This window comes from Mustelus asterias, chromosome 5 (genome assembly GCF_964213995.1).
Source record: "Mustelus asterias chromosome 5, sMusAst1.hap1.1, whole genome shotgun sequence".
Lineage (NCBI taxonomy): Eukaryota > Metazoa > Chordata > Chondrichthyes > Carcharhiniformes > Triakidae > Mustelus > Mustelus asterias.
The window spans coordinates 32,330,058-32,346,625 of record NC_135805.1 but is presented as its reverse complement, the minus strand read 5'-3'; the positions used below and the strand labels follow the sequence as shown (position 1 = coordinate 32,346,625).

General features: G+C 42.2%; 1 protein-coding gene across 2 annotated transcripts in view; it reads left to right on the top strand.

Annotated features, from left to right (window-relative positions):
- The window catches only part of LOC144493453 (AFG1-like ATPase), a 140,016-nt gene that overhangs the window by 77,212 nt on the left and 46,236 nt on the right, over window positions 1-16,568 (top strand). For both annotated transcript variants that reach the window (XM_078212385.1, XM_078212384.1), the window contains exon 8: window positions 14,306-14,388. In XM_078212385.1, coding sequence (XP_078068511.1) covers window positions 14,306-14,388 — 83 coding nt within the window. The remainder of the gene's footprint in view (window positions 1-14,305; window positions 14,389-16,568) is intronic.

Below are 16,568 nucleotides of genomic sequence, written 5' to 3'. Positions count from 1 at the left end.
AGCACTCAAGAAACAATACTTTTCACTGTATACGAATACATGTTACAATAATAAATCAAATCAAATAAAAAATAATTTCATCTCCATTTTTTTTTTACCAGTATCTCTTCGTGGAAGCCAGCAACTCTAAGTCAAATTGCTTTCTCTTACAATTTACTGAATACTTTTCACTCCAGGTGACTTTTTTTAAAAATTGTATTAATTTGAATCACTCAAATTTGAGTTCAAACTCAGATGAAAAGGCACTGCTTCATACCAGACAACTCAACCAGGATTTTAAAATGAGACAAGAGAAGCTAACCCAGCAACAGAATGAAATCAAAAACAGCTTTTCTTTTCCTGATTGTCAGTTGGCCCTTATTATTAATAAGTTAAAGACAAATGCTCAGATAAGCTTAAATTTGAACGTTTCTTCATTTGACTTCAGATTGGTAAGATCCTCTGTTGCCAAAACAATCAACTATATTGAAAGTATGAGGTAACTTCAGAAGTCACAAAGTCTTCTTATGGACAGTTAGAACTGAGAGTCTTGTGACGTGACAGCTGCGAAGCCTTTACCATCATGAGCAAATATAGCAGTTGCTTTGTATGGCAGAACACTGACCTCTCTTGTCACTGTTGAGCTTTTAAAACATTTAATTTAGCAAAAGGTCGTTTCCAATAGCTACTATGAGGCATTCTGATCACATCGTACTTAACTAATGGATACTGAGACGTTAAACATTTTTTCCTCCGAGCTTTTTATTTTATTCTCTCGCGTCAGATAGATTGATGCTTCTTAGTATTTTTTAACTCAGACACCTCTGTTCCATTAACAAGCATCTTTCCAATCGTGAATGGCATGAGCTATTAACTATCCTCTTAGAGTCATCTGCCTGGAAGCTTAAATTGAGTTGTCAGATTGCAGCCTTATAAGACTTTGACACTACAACAGCCTTTTATAGGCTACAATGACCCAGAGACCAACCTGTGAGGTCAGTACTGTGACCTCTGTGCGGCTGTCACCTGAGCTGAGTACTGGGGTTAATCTGCTGCCGATGTATTTGCTTATCAATTGACTTTGCAGTGCAGAGTCTGCCCACTGACGTCATTTTAATTCTTAGCTGAACTCTGAATCTTTGCCACCTATTTTTGTCTCAATTTTTAAGAATATGCCTTTTCTCCTCACTTCAAAAGTATGTGAGGCTTATTTGGCATCACACAATTAGGCCCATGTCAATTGTCTATTGTTTAAGTTTCTAATGAAAGTCTAACTATTACCATGCCTTGCCCACTAGCTCCCACTCTAGTTGAAAGGATCAGGGCCCATAATGAAACTAATAAATTTCCTCTGTTTTTGGTGTACTGATGTAATGCCGAATCAAGTTTTCTGTTTTTAATCCCAGGGCAATTAGTATAGTCATTGGGATTTTTAAGTTCTTTGTTACAGGCCACCTCGGAGGTCTGCAGAGAAGAACCCTAATCCAATAAACGTCTCATTTAGATCATGAAAAGAAAGCATGAGGAGAAGCCCCACAGGAGAGGTCGTTTCCACTGCCACTAAGCAGCAACACTATGGGGAACTGTCAAATTAACCAGGAGGTCCCCATATTTAACATGCATTTTCTGTTGAAACTAATAATAGAATAATTATTTAATGCAGGTAGAACCTTTATAACAGGCCATAAAAGAAATAATAATTGTCCTCCAAAGAACTTGCCATTATGTTAGCTGTCTTGCAAAAGGCATGGGGGAGGGTGTGAGAAATGCAAGTAATAAATAGCTCTGGCTGAAGTTGGTCACAGAAAAAAGAATTGATAATTAGATGTAATTAGGGTGTATGAATCGTTGTCTTCTGTTTTGGGAATGAATAAATTTGGAAGAAAAAACCCTTGTGGTGAAAATGCTTTGATGTAAGAAGAGTAGTTGTGGCTTGGCAGCATAAAGGCAGTGTTTTATACTTTTTGCATAATAGCTGTAACACAGAAATGGTGAAAGGACTACAGCCCCCTATTTGCTTTAGACCAAGTGCTTTGAGGTTGGTTGATTCTTTTCAAACAAAAAGCATCAAAAGTTTTCAGCTGTTGGTAATGAGGAGTAGACCTCAACACAGCTGAAGGAGTTAGTTATCTCTAGTTTCTCCCTCTGGATCGAACAATAACAGATCAAAAAATTGAACTCCTGTCTTAAAAGTGGTTCAGGCGCAAGGTAGAATTTGTAGGTGGAAAAAGTGTTTTAACTTGACTTTTTACAAGCTGTGTCTTGCATGTAGTAATATAGCACACAAATATGACTTTTAAAAGAAAGTACAAATGCTGTCCACAGGGATGTAAACCTGTTCTTTCTTTGTTGCTGAGGATGGGTTTGAGTATTCTCACTGTGGAAATGGTGATTTTATTGCAAAAAAAAACAAATGCACATCACGCTGCTATTTTGGCTTCTTCCTATGTGATCACTGTGTACAAAGGGAAAATAAGTATAGAAGGTTGTTCCAGCACTGATTAGAATTGGTTCCTTGTGCAAACACAGCAACTGAGGACTTTTAATTCTTCCCCTGGTTTTACTAATTTGCTGCTGTTTCTGTTCATGTTTTGCCTTGCAAGTATAGAGGAATAAAGGTTTGTTACAAGAGCTCTAGAAGGAATTGTGTTTCAAATTCACAGATATTAAAATTTTAAAAGCTTCTGGGATGACATGCTGGAATATAAGAGTTTAATTATCGTGTTGGTCTTGAAAAGGTTCTTTCAGCTCTATAATGGTTTGTTATTTTGAACCCTCTGATCTATAATCAATGTGCTTCTAATATTCAAATAAATGGTTATAGAGGCTGAAAACCATCTGAGGAAAATACATTTAATGAAGCCAAAATGAGAGAAAATGTTTGGTACTGGATTCAGCTGATTCTTAGTCCCTTCTATGTAGGTTTCGATGTTGCTTTATGATTTCATGACACCTAGCAATCAGCGCAAGTGTTTTCCAAATGGGGTTTAATTTCCCCTGATAACACGCTGGTTAACATATTTGTGTTGCCATGAGTAGAGAAGATTTAAGGAGCAACCTATTTGAGTTGTTTAAGATGATTAAACAATTGATAGGAAACTATTTCCTCTGGTCTGGGAGTCAAGGGCGTAACCTTATAGAGCTAGGCTATTCATTGGTGATGTCGGGAGTACTTCTTCAGACAAAGGATAGTTGAAATCTGGAACTCTGTCCCCCAAAACGCAGCTGTGGCTGGATGTGAATTGAAAATCTCAAAACTGAGATTGACAGTACCCTCTCCTGACCAAAATGTAGTGGGTTTAATTGTGCTGATCAGTTCATGATCTGAACAGATCAGGGAACAGGCTCAAGGGGCTGAATGGTCTACTCCTGATCCTGTGCTCCTGAATATGTGAAGATAGAAAATACTTGCAAAACAAACTGCTGCATCCGTGTTTGAAAAATAAAACCTTTGAAATGTGCTTTAAGATGCAGTAAAAGCTGCCTCCAGCAGAACGGTCTCCTATCGTTTCACTCGTACCGACCTGATGGAGCCACTACATCTCCTCATGATCTTTCCTCCCACAGTCACCTGAGGTAAATTTCAGTGTTTCAACCTTGACCATCGATCATTGGCTCAGATTTTAGAGTAAATAGCAATATAGGAATTAGGAGCAGATGTAAGCAAATTCAGCCCAACGAGCCTGCTCCGCCATTCAATCAGCTCATGGCTGATCTCTCCCTGGTCTCAAATCCACCTCGCCACCTGTTCCCCTTATCCCTTTAACCCATTTTTTAAAAAATCAGAAATATATCTATCTCCTTGAAACCATTTAACGATTCAGATTCCACCATGCTATAGCGCAGTGAGTTCCACAAATTCACCACCCTCTGCACAAAGTAGTTCCCCCTCATCTCAGTTTTAAATATACTACCTTTCAACCTATACCTGTGACCTTTTGCTCTAGATTGCCCCACAAGGGCAATGGTCTATGTTTGCTCCATCAATCCCTTTTAGTATTTTATATACCTCGATCAGATCCTCTCTCATCCTTCTGAACTCCAACGAGTATAAACCCAAACTGTTTAATCTTTCCTCAACTCTTTCATCTCCGGAATCAATCTAGTGAACCTCCTCTGAATTGCCTCCGATGCCACCACATCTTTCCTCAAATAAGGAGACCAAAACTGGACACACTACTCCAGATACAATTGCAACATTTCTCTACTTTTATATTCCAGTCTCTTTGCAATAGATGCCAACATTCCATTTGCCTTTTTTATTACGTGCTGTACCTACATACCGACTTGCTGCAATTCATGAACAAAGAAACCCAGATCCTTCCGCCCAGATGCATTTTGAATCTGCTTTCCATTTAGATAATTTGCCTTCCTATTTTTTAGGCCAAAATGATAACCTCTCACTTATCCACATTAAACTCCATCTACCAAATTTTGGGCCATTCTTCTAGCCTATCTATATCCGTCTGTAAAATCGCTATCTCCTCATCACTGCCTGCTTTCCCACCTATTTTAGTATCATCCACAAATTTGGCTGTGTTACTTATATTTATATAGATTGTAAATAGTTGAGGTCCGAGGACTAACTCTTGTGGCACCCCAGCTAGTTACATTTTTCCAGCTAGAGAAGGACCCATTTATTGCGACCCTCTGCTTTCTTTCAGTCAGCCAATACTGAATCTAATCTAGTATTCTATCCCCAGCCCCTGCGATTTCACATGCTGGATCAGTCTTCCAAGCGGCACCTTTCAAACATCTTCTGGAAATCTAGATATTCCACATCCACAGGTTCCCCATTATCCACCTTGCTGGTTATGTCCTCAAAGAACTTAAGCAAGTTTGTCAAGCATGACTTACCCTTCATAAAACCATGCTGACAATGGTGGACTGATCTTTGTCTTTCCAAATGAGGTAATCTCCTCCTTAATTGATTCCAGCAACTTCCCCACCACAGAGGTCAAGCTAACCAACCTATAGTTTCCTACTTTTTGCCTCTCTCCCTTTTTGAGTAGGGGCGTCACATTAGCGTGTTTTCAATCCACCAGAACCTTACCGGAATCCAAGGAATTTTGGAATATCACAATCCATGCATCCACTTTCTCTGCTGCCACCTCCTTTAATACCCTAGGGTGCAGGCCATCAGATCCCGGAGATTTAGCTGCCTTTAATCCCATTAGTTTGTTCAAAACCTTCTCCCTGGTGATGGTTATTGCACCAAGTTCCTCTGCACTAACTGCAGTTTTTGGAAAATTTTCATTATTCCCTACCATGAAGACAGAGGCAAAATATTGGTTTAGTGCCTCAGCCATCTCTGTGTTTCCCATTTAATACCTCACCAGTGTCGTCCTCTAAAGGGCTTATAACATTTGCCATAGATTAAGACTTGACCTTGCACAAATGTTTGCATTTTTCTGTGGCAAGTTGTGAAAGTGATAATGTTACAACAAATGCAAAGGGCATGCACTTTTGCATCTATGGAACATTCTTGGCTTTATGCCCTTTCTCTTCCCTATCAATGCAAAACCCAATTCTCTTGCAGATATCGTCTTCAGAATTGATTTCTTTGAAGGTTTCCTACCTGGCACTCATTTCCGCATTCTTCACAAACTTCAACTGCTCCCGAGCTTTACTACAAGTCCCACCGACCCCTCATTGGCATCCTTGACAAGTTGCACTGGTTCCCTGTGTTATAGCAAATTAATTTCAAGATCCACTTTTCATCTTCAAATCCATTTTAAGCTTCACCCTGATATTTGATCAGTTTTCAGCCTCCAGCCTCACAGATTGATCCTTCAGCCACCATCTCCTTGACCTTTGCAATTTCTTTGAGAAAAACAACCTCCTCACTACCTCCTTCCCTGTCTATGTCAAAAGGTATCCAAAAATATTTCCCTTTGCCAGTTCTTTTGGGCTCTTCCATCCCTAATGTGTTTTGCTGCTCCCTCCCCATCTCCTTGAATGTCGACCTTGATTTTTCATGTGGCGTGTGATATAAGTATACGTTGTTGGCCTTTATTATTAAATGAGTGAAGCCTTTCATTAACAGCACCTTAAATCTAACATTCCAGTTGAATCTTGCCTGCTGTCATTAAGGTTTCACAGCGGTGAACAGTCTCAGCAAGCTTGGAAACATGTTAAAGTTAAAAGTTAAAGTTTATTAGTCACAACTAAGGCTTACCATAACACTACAATGAAATTACTGTGAAATTCTCCTCTGGCGCCTGTTCGGGTCAATGTACCTAACCAGCACGTCTTTCAGAATGTGAGGGGAAATCGGAACACCCGGAGGAAACCCACGCAGACACGGGGAGAACGTGCAAACTCCACACAGACAGTGACCCAAGCCAGGAATTGAACTCAGGTCCCTGGCCCTGTGAGGCAGCAGTGCTAACCACTGTGCTACCGTGCCGTTGTGAGCTTTGGAGCGAAATGTTTACAGTAACCTTCCATTTTACAAAGTGTAACATAACTCTATTTTGAAGTGACCAGATCTAGAATATTGGGGGTGATTCTCCCGTAGGGGTTCAATTGGTGGGAAAATTGTTCTATATCACGACTGTTTTTTCAGCGCAGCTTCAGACCTGAATCTCCTCACTCTGCAATGCAGAGTTCACAATCGTGAATATCATTTAAAAACCCCGGGGGCGGGGGGGTCTGACAGCTCTGGAACTCTGCACATGCGCAGTGGCCCCAATCTGTCAGACTCCCCATTTGCTGTCCCCAGCTCAATCACTGGTCAATCCAGGCCCTCCACAGCGCTATCCCTCCAGCCCTCCCCACGGCCCCCACAACAACTCCCGGGCCAGGAGTGACCCGATGTCCAGCCCACTGCCCCCCCCCCCCCCCCCCCCACCCCCCCCCCCCCCCCCCCCACCCCCCCCACCAGCGGTCCTCCTCACCCCAGTGTCTCCACCCCCCCTCCTCCCCCTCCCCTCCCCCCGAGAGGCAAGCCACCCCCCCCCCCCCCCCCCCCCCCGGCAGACCACGCCTCTCCCTCCCAACCCGCCCCGATCGCTGGCCTCCCTCCAGCCCAGACTGATTGCAATGCAGGGTGGCAGCGGGAACCCCCCCCAACCCCACCAATCACCCCTAGGCCCTGCCCACACTAGGCCCCAACCCCTTGGCATTGCCCAATGCCCTTTGGGCAGTGCCAGGGGACATAGGTTGGCACTGTCAGGGGGCACAACCCCGCTGCCCAACCCCCTGGGGGCCCCCGATTGCCCCCTTTCACTCCGACGGGGTCTCCCTGAATGTAGGGAGCTACTCTAAATCCCGTCGGAATGAAGTACTCTGGCGGGGTGGGAGATGCTATTGGACCTGGCTAATTGCGTGCCCAGCCCGATAATCGCATTTAAAATATATTTAAAATGTATGTTAAACATATTCAAATGACTTATTCACTTACCGCCGGACGTCTGCGCATTCCCGACAGCGTCATTTTCTTCCGGTTGGGAGATGCGCGCGGATCCTAAAAGCTCACGGGGAACCCGTGAAATGGCCGCACGTGCATCTCCCGACCCGTCCCACCAGAAAAGTTGTGGGTCGCAATGGGAGAATCGGACCCATTGTTTCCCCATTGTTTGCGAGTGATAAAACAAGAGGGTGAGTAATAATTTGAAGACAACATTTTTTTGGTAGCAGATTAACTTCTAACCTCGCTTTGGTCACTACTGAGAATTGAATAGAGAGCAGATTTAATGAGAGATGTTCAGAATTGAGTTTTGATGAAGTAAACGGGGAAAGATTGGTCGAGGAACTGTTTACTCAGTCATAAGTTTAAGATCATCATTAAAGGGAAAAGTTTTGAGCATTTTATTTTCGTTCAGAGGTGTCAGGATGCGGAATGCTTCCCCAGAAAACAGGTTGGAAATAGATTTTCTAATAACATTTTTAAAACAAAATGGATGCATTTTGAAAAGTAAGAATTTAAAAGGTTTACGAGAGGAAATGACAAAAGAACGGGCAGTTTCAGAGAACCCGTGCAGGCATGTTGGGCTGATTAGCTTCCCTCCGTTATTTTGAGGAATCTTAATAGAATATTGCAGCATATCTTTGAAAAAAAAAACTAAACTGCACAACCTCCTTATTAAAGTGAAACCATCTCAAACTCATCATATTATGGCTTTCTGGAACTTGTAGCTTGTCTGTGGGGAGATTTTGTATCCCAAAACAAAGAGAGTGCAGGGGTACTGACAAAGCATTGCAGTGCCTCACTTAAATGGGATTATATGTATTCATGTCTCATGCAGGGTTCCCGTAGTTGACTTGGCAATCTTCATTTATGCATTTTGAGCACTTCACTATGCAATTATGAATGATTCAAAGAATCAGTTCTTAACAACCTAAATTTTAAAGGCTGATTAGGACAGGGATTGATAGTATAGTAGGGTGGAACTTGTTGCAGCATTATTTCTGGAATCATTATTAATCACTGCTGGTCAGAAACGTTTCTGTATATCGCTGACTATCATCAGCTGTGGTAGTTAACCCTTAGGCTGCCGTCACTGCATTTTGAAAACACTTAATCTCCAAATATCCAACTGGGATACAAGACTTCTAAATTGGTTGTTTGGATAGTCTATACACATTAGAAAGGCTGTTAATGTAGATTGGTTGAAAAATGATTCTCCCTATTGAAAGGGTTCTCCATCCTGCTACCCTGAAAAACAAACTTTAAAAATACTTGCCTTTGAGAATGCTGAGTTTCCTTCCTGCATAGTTTTAACACCTTTGCATTAGAATAACTGAGCCTTCTCTACAATCACTTTGAGTGTTGGGCACTTGCTTTGCCTGAGTCTTCCCTATGCTGAGAGGGGTGCCTGGTGGAAACCTAAGCATGTCACAGTAGTCATGGCAGTCCACAATCTAATGTTCAGTGAAGCCCAAGATGGGCCTGATTTCTATTGATGATGGCTACAATTGGACCAATAACAAAAAAAAGCTCAAGTTTTCTTGGTTATGGAGGAGTGTGATGAGAATTCTATCTAATGCACTAACCTGGGAAGCTGTAAGTGGTCAGCAAGGTGCAAAGGTTTTGTTATACATGCCAGAAGTTTTCAGAACCTGCTTTATCTTGCTCATAACATCACCAGAAAGTTCCTCATTCATGTCATGCAAACTGCAGCTTTGTTCTCTTTATTGCCTTTGCACGTATGCCTAATCTTTTGTCCTTTCGCAGCACAGAAACTTCCATGATCTAGAGTCTCAATGGGTTGCAAAGATACATCAGAGATGAAAGATTGCATCATTGAAAATCACTATAATGCCTGTCAAGAACCCTGACAGCGTGAATAAAAGTAATTCAGGACAATTATTTCCAATTATAGAGAGTAAATGAAAGACGGGAATCAAGCCACAGTATCTTTTAAAAATCCTTAATGCGCAGTACAGCAGATCAACTTGAGAAATCTATAAATATGATTTAACCCTAATCCCTGTGTACCATAGAGCTTGATTTTTTTCTCTCTGTACATCTCTCTCTCTCTCTCTCTCTCATCTATTAACACTTACTTGTCATGAGATTAACTTAGAAAATCCTTTTTGCAAACTTTTAAAATAAACTTCTTTGTAAACGTCTTCCTGCCATGAGGCATTCGATTCCTTTTGCGCATGGCAGTTCTGGGAGTTGGGTATAAAGATATACCCAGATATAGATATGAACAGTGATGTACCACATTTTCAATCTGAGAAACATTTTTTTGGATTTCAGTTAAACCTCCAAAGGAAAAAACACTTTATGCAAATTATCCGCTTTCTCTCCCTTCTCCTCCCAAACACCCAACTCCTCCCCTAAAAGATTGATAAATCATCAAGAATATCGGTTTCCAGAGGAAGAAGATTCTGTTTGTGTCAGTAAAAATATAGCCATGGGGAAACCCATTATGTCATGTCCCTTGGCTGGTAAAGACCCAGAATGACGGTGTATCTAGTAGATGCACTCACATTTGATTACTGTTGTGTTGAGCAGGAATTGGCATTCTTGAACATGCATGACGAATCTTGTACTTGAATGGAGCCAAATACTTAAACGCTGTCAGTAGCATCCTGTAAGCTTGCTCAGCTTAATGATGGTGTAAGGAATATATTTCCTTTGCAACAATGGAAAATATTGGTGAAGGTGCTTCCATACACTCCCAAATATTGTTCCCATTGACAATGCCACATATGAAGAAATGACAAGCCTCAGTTAAAAAACTTACCTATGAAATTATCTTCACATTTGATGACGATAATTTGATCCCAACAACATTAGCTATTTTTGTCTCCTGCGTTTCAGACAAATTTTGGAGATCTTAGAAACCCTACAGTGCAGAAGGAAGCCATTCAGCCCATCAAGTCTGCACCTTCAACAATCCCACCTAGGCCTTATCCCTGTACCCCACATATTTACCCCGCTAATCCCTCTAATCTACACATCCCAGGACACATTAAGGGGCAATTTAACATGGCCAATCAACCTAACCTGCACATCTTTGGACTGTGGGAGGAAACCGGAGCACCCAGAGGAAACCCACGCAGACACGGGGAGAACGTGCAAACTCCACACAGACAGTGACCCAAGTCGGGAATCGAACCCGGGTTCCTGGAGCTGTGAGGCAGCAATGCTAACCACTGTGCCACCGTGTCGCCCGGTAAGTAAGTAAATCCTAACTCCTTATGCCCCCAGAGAAAGTAATTTCACTTGCCTTGATATCTAAGTGAATGAATGGTGCACCCAAAGATTGAACAGACAACCCATTTTAGTTTTATCACCTGCCCTCAATGTAATCTACCAAATCTTCAGAAAGAGGCAGAATAGCATTTTGACTTGAGCTTTAACTGCATATCACATTTATTAAGCAGTTTTAAAAATTAATTGTCACAGTGATACAACATCTATTTTGCATTAGTTAAGATTAGCTAGTCTCTTGTGTTTAAGTTCAGTTTATTTATCGGTGTCACAAGTAGACTTACATTGACATTTCAATGAAGTTACTGTGAAAATTCCCAAATTGCCACACTCCAGCACCTGGTCAAGTACACTGAGGGAGAATTTAACATGGCCAATGCACTTAACCAGCACATCTTTCGGACTGTGGGAGGAAACCCATGCAGACTCCGCACAGACAGTGACCCAAGCTGGGAATCGAACCCGGGTCTCTGGCGCTGTGAGGCAACAGTGCTAACCACTGTGTCACCGTGCCACCCATAGAAGAAAATAATAAATAACTTACAACTGCTGTACTAAATAGTAACTCATATCCTCATAGCAATGTTTCTGCTTTTCTCAGCATGTATAGAAGATATTTGGCATAACTATCTCTCATAAAAGGCACAGGCAGACTTTGATAAAAGTGACCAGAACTAATTTAGTTTAAACAACCTGTTCATTTTGTTTTAAGTTGCCCATCGGCAACATAAAAGGAGATATGGCATAGAAGGAGGCCATTGAATCCCTGCTAGCTGAAAAAGACCAACCAATTCCACATTCCAGCTGTTGTAGCCCTGTGGATTATGGCACTTCCACTCCATATCCAAGTATTTTTACAATGTGATGAGAACTTCTGCCTCTACCACCTTTTCAGACAGCGAGTTCCAAACCCCATCACCCTCTGGGTGAGAAGATTTACTCCTCAATTCTCCTTTAATCTTCCCACCAATCATTTTAAATCTGTGCCCCCTGGTTATTGACCTCGCTGCTAAAGGAAATAGGTCCTTCCTAACCACTCTCCCTTGTCCCTCATAACTTTATTTACCTCAATTAAATCTTTCTTCAGTCTTCTTAGTTCCAAAGAAAACAACCCCAACCTGTCCAATCTTCCTTCATAGCTAAAATTTTCTATTCTTGATAACATTCTCATAAATCTCTTTTGTATCCTTTCTAATGTGATCACACCCTTCTTGTAATGTCATGTCAAGAACACAATGCAGTTCTAACATGACCTACCTGAGAGCCTTTTTCCTCGGATGGTGTTGCCTAGCACGAGGGGACATAGCTTTAAATTGAGGGGTGAGAGATATAGGACAGATGTCAGAGGTAGGTTCTTTACTCAGAGAGAAGTAAGGGCGTGGAATGCCCTGCCTGCAGCAGTAGTGGACTCGTCAACATTAAGAGCATTCAAATGGTTATTGGATAAACATATGGATGATATTGGAATAGTGTAGATTAGAGGGGTTATAGATTGGTACCACTGGTCGGCGCAACATCGAGGGCCGAAGGGCCTGTACTGCGCTGTAATGTTCTATGTTCTACCTCCTTTTATACTCTAGGCCTCAGCCAATAAAGAAAAGTATCACATATACCTCCCTGAACACCTTAGCTATCTTGTTTTTTCACCTTCAAGGATCTATAGACACAAACTCCATGGTCCCTTCGTTCCCCTATACTTCCCGAATCATATTTATTGTAAATTCCCTTGTCTTGTTTGTCCTCCCCTTGCACTAATTCCATACGTCCCTTTTTTACCCACAATTGAAAGCTTCTTCCTGCCCATTAATCTCGCAGCTAATTTTCATGTCATCTGTGTGATGACCCGCACCAGGCCCTTGGGAAATCACTGACTGATCTCCCTGTGCAGCTCATTGAGTATGAGTTCCTCTGGTAACAGGTAATCAACTCATTTCCTAAGCCTTTTATAAAGCAGATCCAGGACTGGGGCATTTAAAACTGTGTTCCTAAGCAGGGACTTGTGTGTGGACACCACAGTTGTAGCTTTACTTTCTGTTTGGTAATAAATGATGTTCCTTTCCAGTCGGGTTTCATGAGTTACTACAATCTGCAAACTCTTAATCATGCTCCCGTATTTAAGTTTCAATCGTGGATATACCACAAGCAGTAAGGGGGTCTGTTTTGAGACTTGAGGAACCCCACTGGAAACAACCTTCTAATCACAAAAACACCCCGTGGCATAAATTGACCCTTGCCTTCCTTACCTGACTCTGTTGGAAGAGGCATTGCCATGGAGAAAGCAATGGGGAACTATAGGCTCCCCAAGCTTCCGGGTAATTCAAAATAGGCTCCAGGCTTCAACAGATTGCTTTTGTTTCCAGAGAACTGATCCCTGTCAATGAATGTATGTCACCTCTAACAAGCGTAAATGAGCCATGTTACAAACTCCACTAATTATCACAAATTAGTGTCACTATTAGCACACTTAGGATTGTCCAATTGTGGAATCACATCTAACCATGGACACACTGGGATTCCAACAACACCATGTGTTAGAAGATTGGCTTTATCGGCAATCTCAGAAAAAGGGCCTGAACCATTTGCTCACTGTGCAGTCTTTGACGCTGCATTAGGGCATCAAAGCTATCCTGTGGGATAATGGCTACCCCCGTTAGATCATTGCTTGCTGTATATTGCATATCGTCACAAATGGGCCCAATGCCACCCCTTTCGGACCTGACAAGTGCTCAGTATACTTTATCCTGGAAAGGTAAGGTATCTCAAAAAAAACATTTGAACAGCAGGTGAAGCCATGTTTCATGCTGTTACTAAGCAGAGGCTACACAAGTGGAATTTTTGACCAACAGGATGCTACTGTCAAGCCAAAAAGATGTTCTGCCTACCACACCAATGAGTAAAGTGCTATATGAGTTTCAGTGTCAGTGTGATGCCAGGTGCATAGGCTGTACATCTCAATGACTGGAGGATCATATCAAATTGCATACCCCTTCGGCCGTTTGCAATAGTGAGAGTACTGACCGTTTTCAACCAACCTATGAACATTAATGTCTAACGTTAGATATGATTCCGTCATTGGATAGCACTTGCTTAACTATGACTTAGAAAAGCAATGCCCCATTTCCACTTTTTCTCTGTGACTGTATGAGATGTCTTAGTAAGAGTTTTAACGACACCAGGTTAAAGTCCAACAGGTTTATTTGGTAGCAAATGCCATTAGCTTTCGGAGCGCTGCCCCTTCGTCAGATGGAGTGGATATCTGCTCTCAAACAGGGCACACAGAGACACCATCTGTATGCCCTGTTTGAGAGCAGATATCCACTCCATCTGACGAAGGGGCAGCGCTCCGAAAGCTAATGGCATTTGCTACCAGATAAACCTGTTGGACTTTAACCTGGTGTTGTTAAAACTCTTACTGTGTTTACCCCAGTCCAACGCCGGCATCTCCACATCATGAGATGTCTTAGCACATTGACAAAAGCACTACCTCGATGATATAAGTGGTGTTTATTTGCATACAGAGAATGCATTCTGTACAAATCTATTGTTCTGATAAATAGAAAAATTTAATACGACATATGAAACTTGTATCAGTGATTTTTCCTTGGCTGACAAAGAAGTTCAATCTTTATTTTTATTTTGTTATGTTTTTCTTTGCAGAAGTATTGCGAAGCTATCCAGCTGGATTCTGAAATTGACTATAGGAAAAGATACCTTCCTGGAGCAGGAAAACTATATTATCTGTAAGCTTGAAAAGAAAAATTAAGGTAGTTTATTGCATGGAGAAATTGTAGTAGAGTCAACAGTGATCCTCCACCAGACTTGGAGTCAATAATGAAAATTGCCAGATACCCACAAGCCTTCAACTTCTGGTACAGTGCAACAATATCTTGGAGCATGAATTGAGCTAACCACAATAGAATTAACAGAGAAAACATGTCATTTTATTTGCCTCAATATATAAGGGGAAATACAATGAAGAGAAGCATTCTCCAGTATGAAAATGTGATGCAAGGTTTTGACCTATGAAAATCTTGGTGGATAATCAGAAAAGAGTGATTTGTTGTACTGTATTCCCTTTTTATTTTTCTGTCCAACATTGACACTGTATATGATTCCCACTTGTCTCTTGAGCTGAGCTGTAGTGACCAAATAATAACTTTGTGAATATGGACTGTTTTCACTGGAAATACAAGAGGCTGAGGAGCGAGCTGATAGAGGTCCACAAAATTATAAGAGGCATAGGTAGGGTGGATACTCAGAGGCTTTTTCCCAGAGTGGAAGGGTCGACTACAAGAGGGACAGGTTTAAGGTGAGAGGGGTAAGTTCAGGGGAGACGTGTGGGAAAGGGTTTTCACACACAGGGTGGTGGATGCCTGGAACTCATTGCTCGTGGAGGTAGTGGAAGCAGGCACATTAGCAATGTTTAAGGCGCATCTTGATTGACACATGAACAGGAGGCGAATGGAGAGATAGAAACCACGTATCGGCGCAGGCCTAGTGAGCCAAAGGGCCTGTTCCTGTGCTATAGCCTTGATGACACTCAGCCCAAACATAATATGTCTGCATATCATGAAGGGCTTGTCACAGCAGAGGATCATAGAAAATATGAGGAGGGTATTTAGCCCTTCGAGCCTGTTTTGTGATTCAATGAGATCATACTGATCCGTGACCTACCTTCAAAATCCATGACTTCTACCAGGTGAGGTGCAAGGTATCAAGGCAGCATTTGACCAAGTATGGCATCAAGGAGCCCGAGCAAAACCAGAGGCAATGGGAATTGGGGAAAACTCTCCACTGTTTGGAGTCATACCTAGCACAAAGGAAGATGATTGTGATCGTTGGAGGTCAACCATCTCAGTTTCAGGACATCACTACAAGAGTTCCTCAAGGTAATGTCCTAGGCCCAACCATCTTCAGCTGTTTCATCAGTTACCTTCCTTTCACCATGTCAGAAGTGAGGATGTTTGCTGATGATTGCATAATGTTCATCACCATTTGTGACTTCTCAGATACTGAAGCAGTTCATGTCCAAAAGCAGCAAGACCCGGACAATATCCAGGTTTGGGCTGATAAATGGCAAGTAACATAGGGCGGCATGGTGGCACAGTGGTTAGCACTGCTGCTTCACAGAGCCAGGGACCCGGGTTCGATTCCCGGCTTGGGTCATTGTCTGTCTGGAGTTTGCACATTCTCCCCGTGTCTGCGGGGTTTCCTCCGGGTGCTCCGGTTTCCCCCCACATTCTGAAAGATGTGGTTAGGTGCGTTGACCCGAACAAGCACTGAACTGTGGTGACTAGGAGAATTTCACAGCAACTTCATTGCAGTGTTTGTGACTAATAAATATACTTTAAACTTCTAACATACGTGCCACATAACTGCCAGACAATGACCATCTCCAACAAGAGAGAATCTAAACATCTCTCCATGACATTCAATGGTGTTACCGTCACTGAATTCACCGCTACTAATATTCTGGGGGTTACAATTGACCAGAAACCTAACTAGACCAGCCATTTAAATACCGTGGTTACAAGAGCAGGTCAAAGGGAGGAATTCGGCAGTGAATAGCTCACTTCCTGACTCCTCAAAGCTTGTCCACCATCTACAAGGCCCAAGTCAGGAGTGTGATGGAATATTCTCCACTTTTCATGGATGAGTGCAGCTCCAACAACATTTAGAAGCTCAGTAACATTTAGAAGCTTGTTTGGCACCCCATCCACTGGCATTCACTCCCTCTTCCACCACCAACACACAGTGGCAGCAATGTGTACCATCTATAAGAATGCACTGCAGGAACTCACCAGAGCTCTTCAGAAAGCACCTTGCAAATCCATGACCGCTAGCATCTAGAAAGACAAAGGCGGCAAACACATGGGAACATCACCACCTGGAAGTTCCCATCGAAGTCACACAACACTTG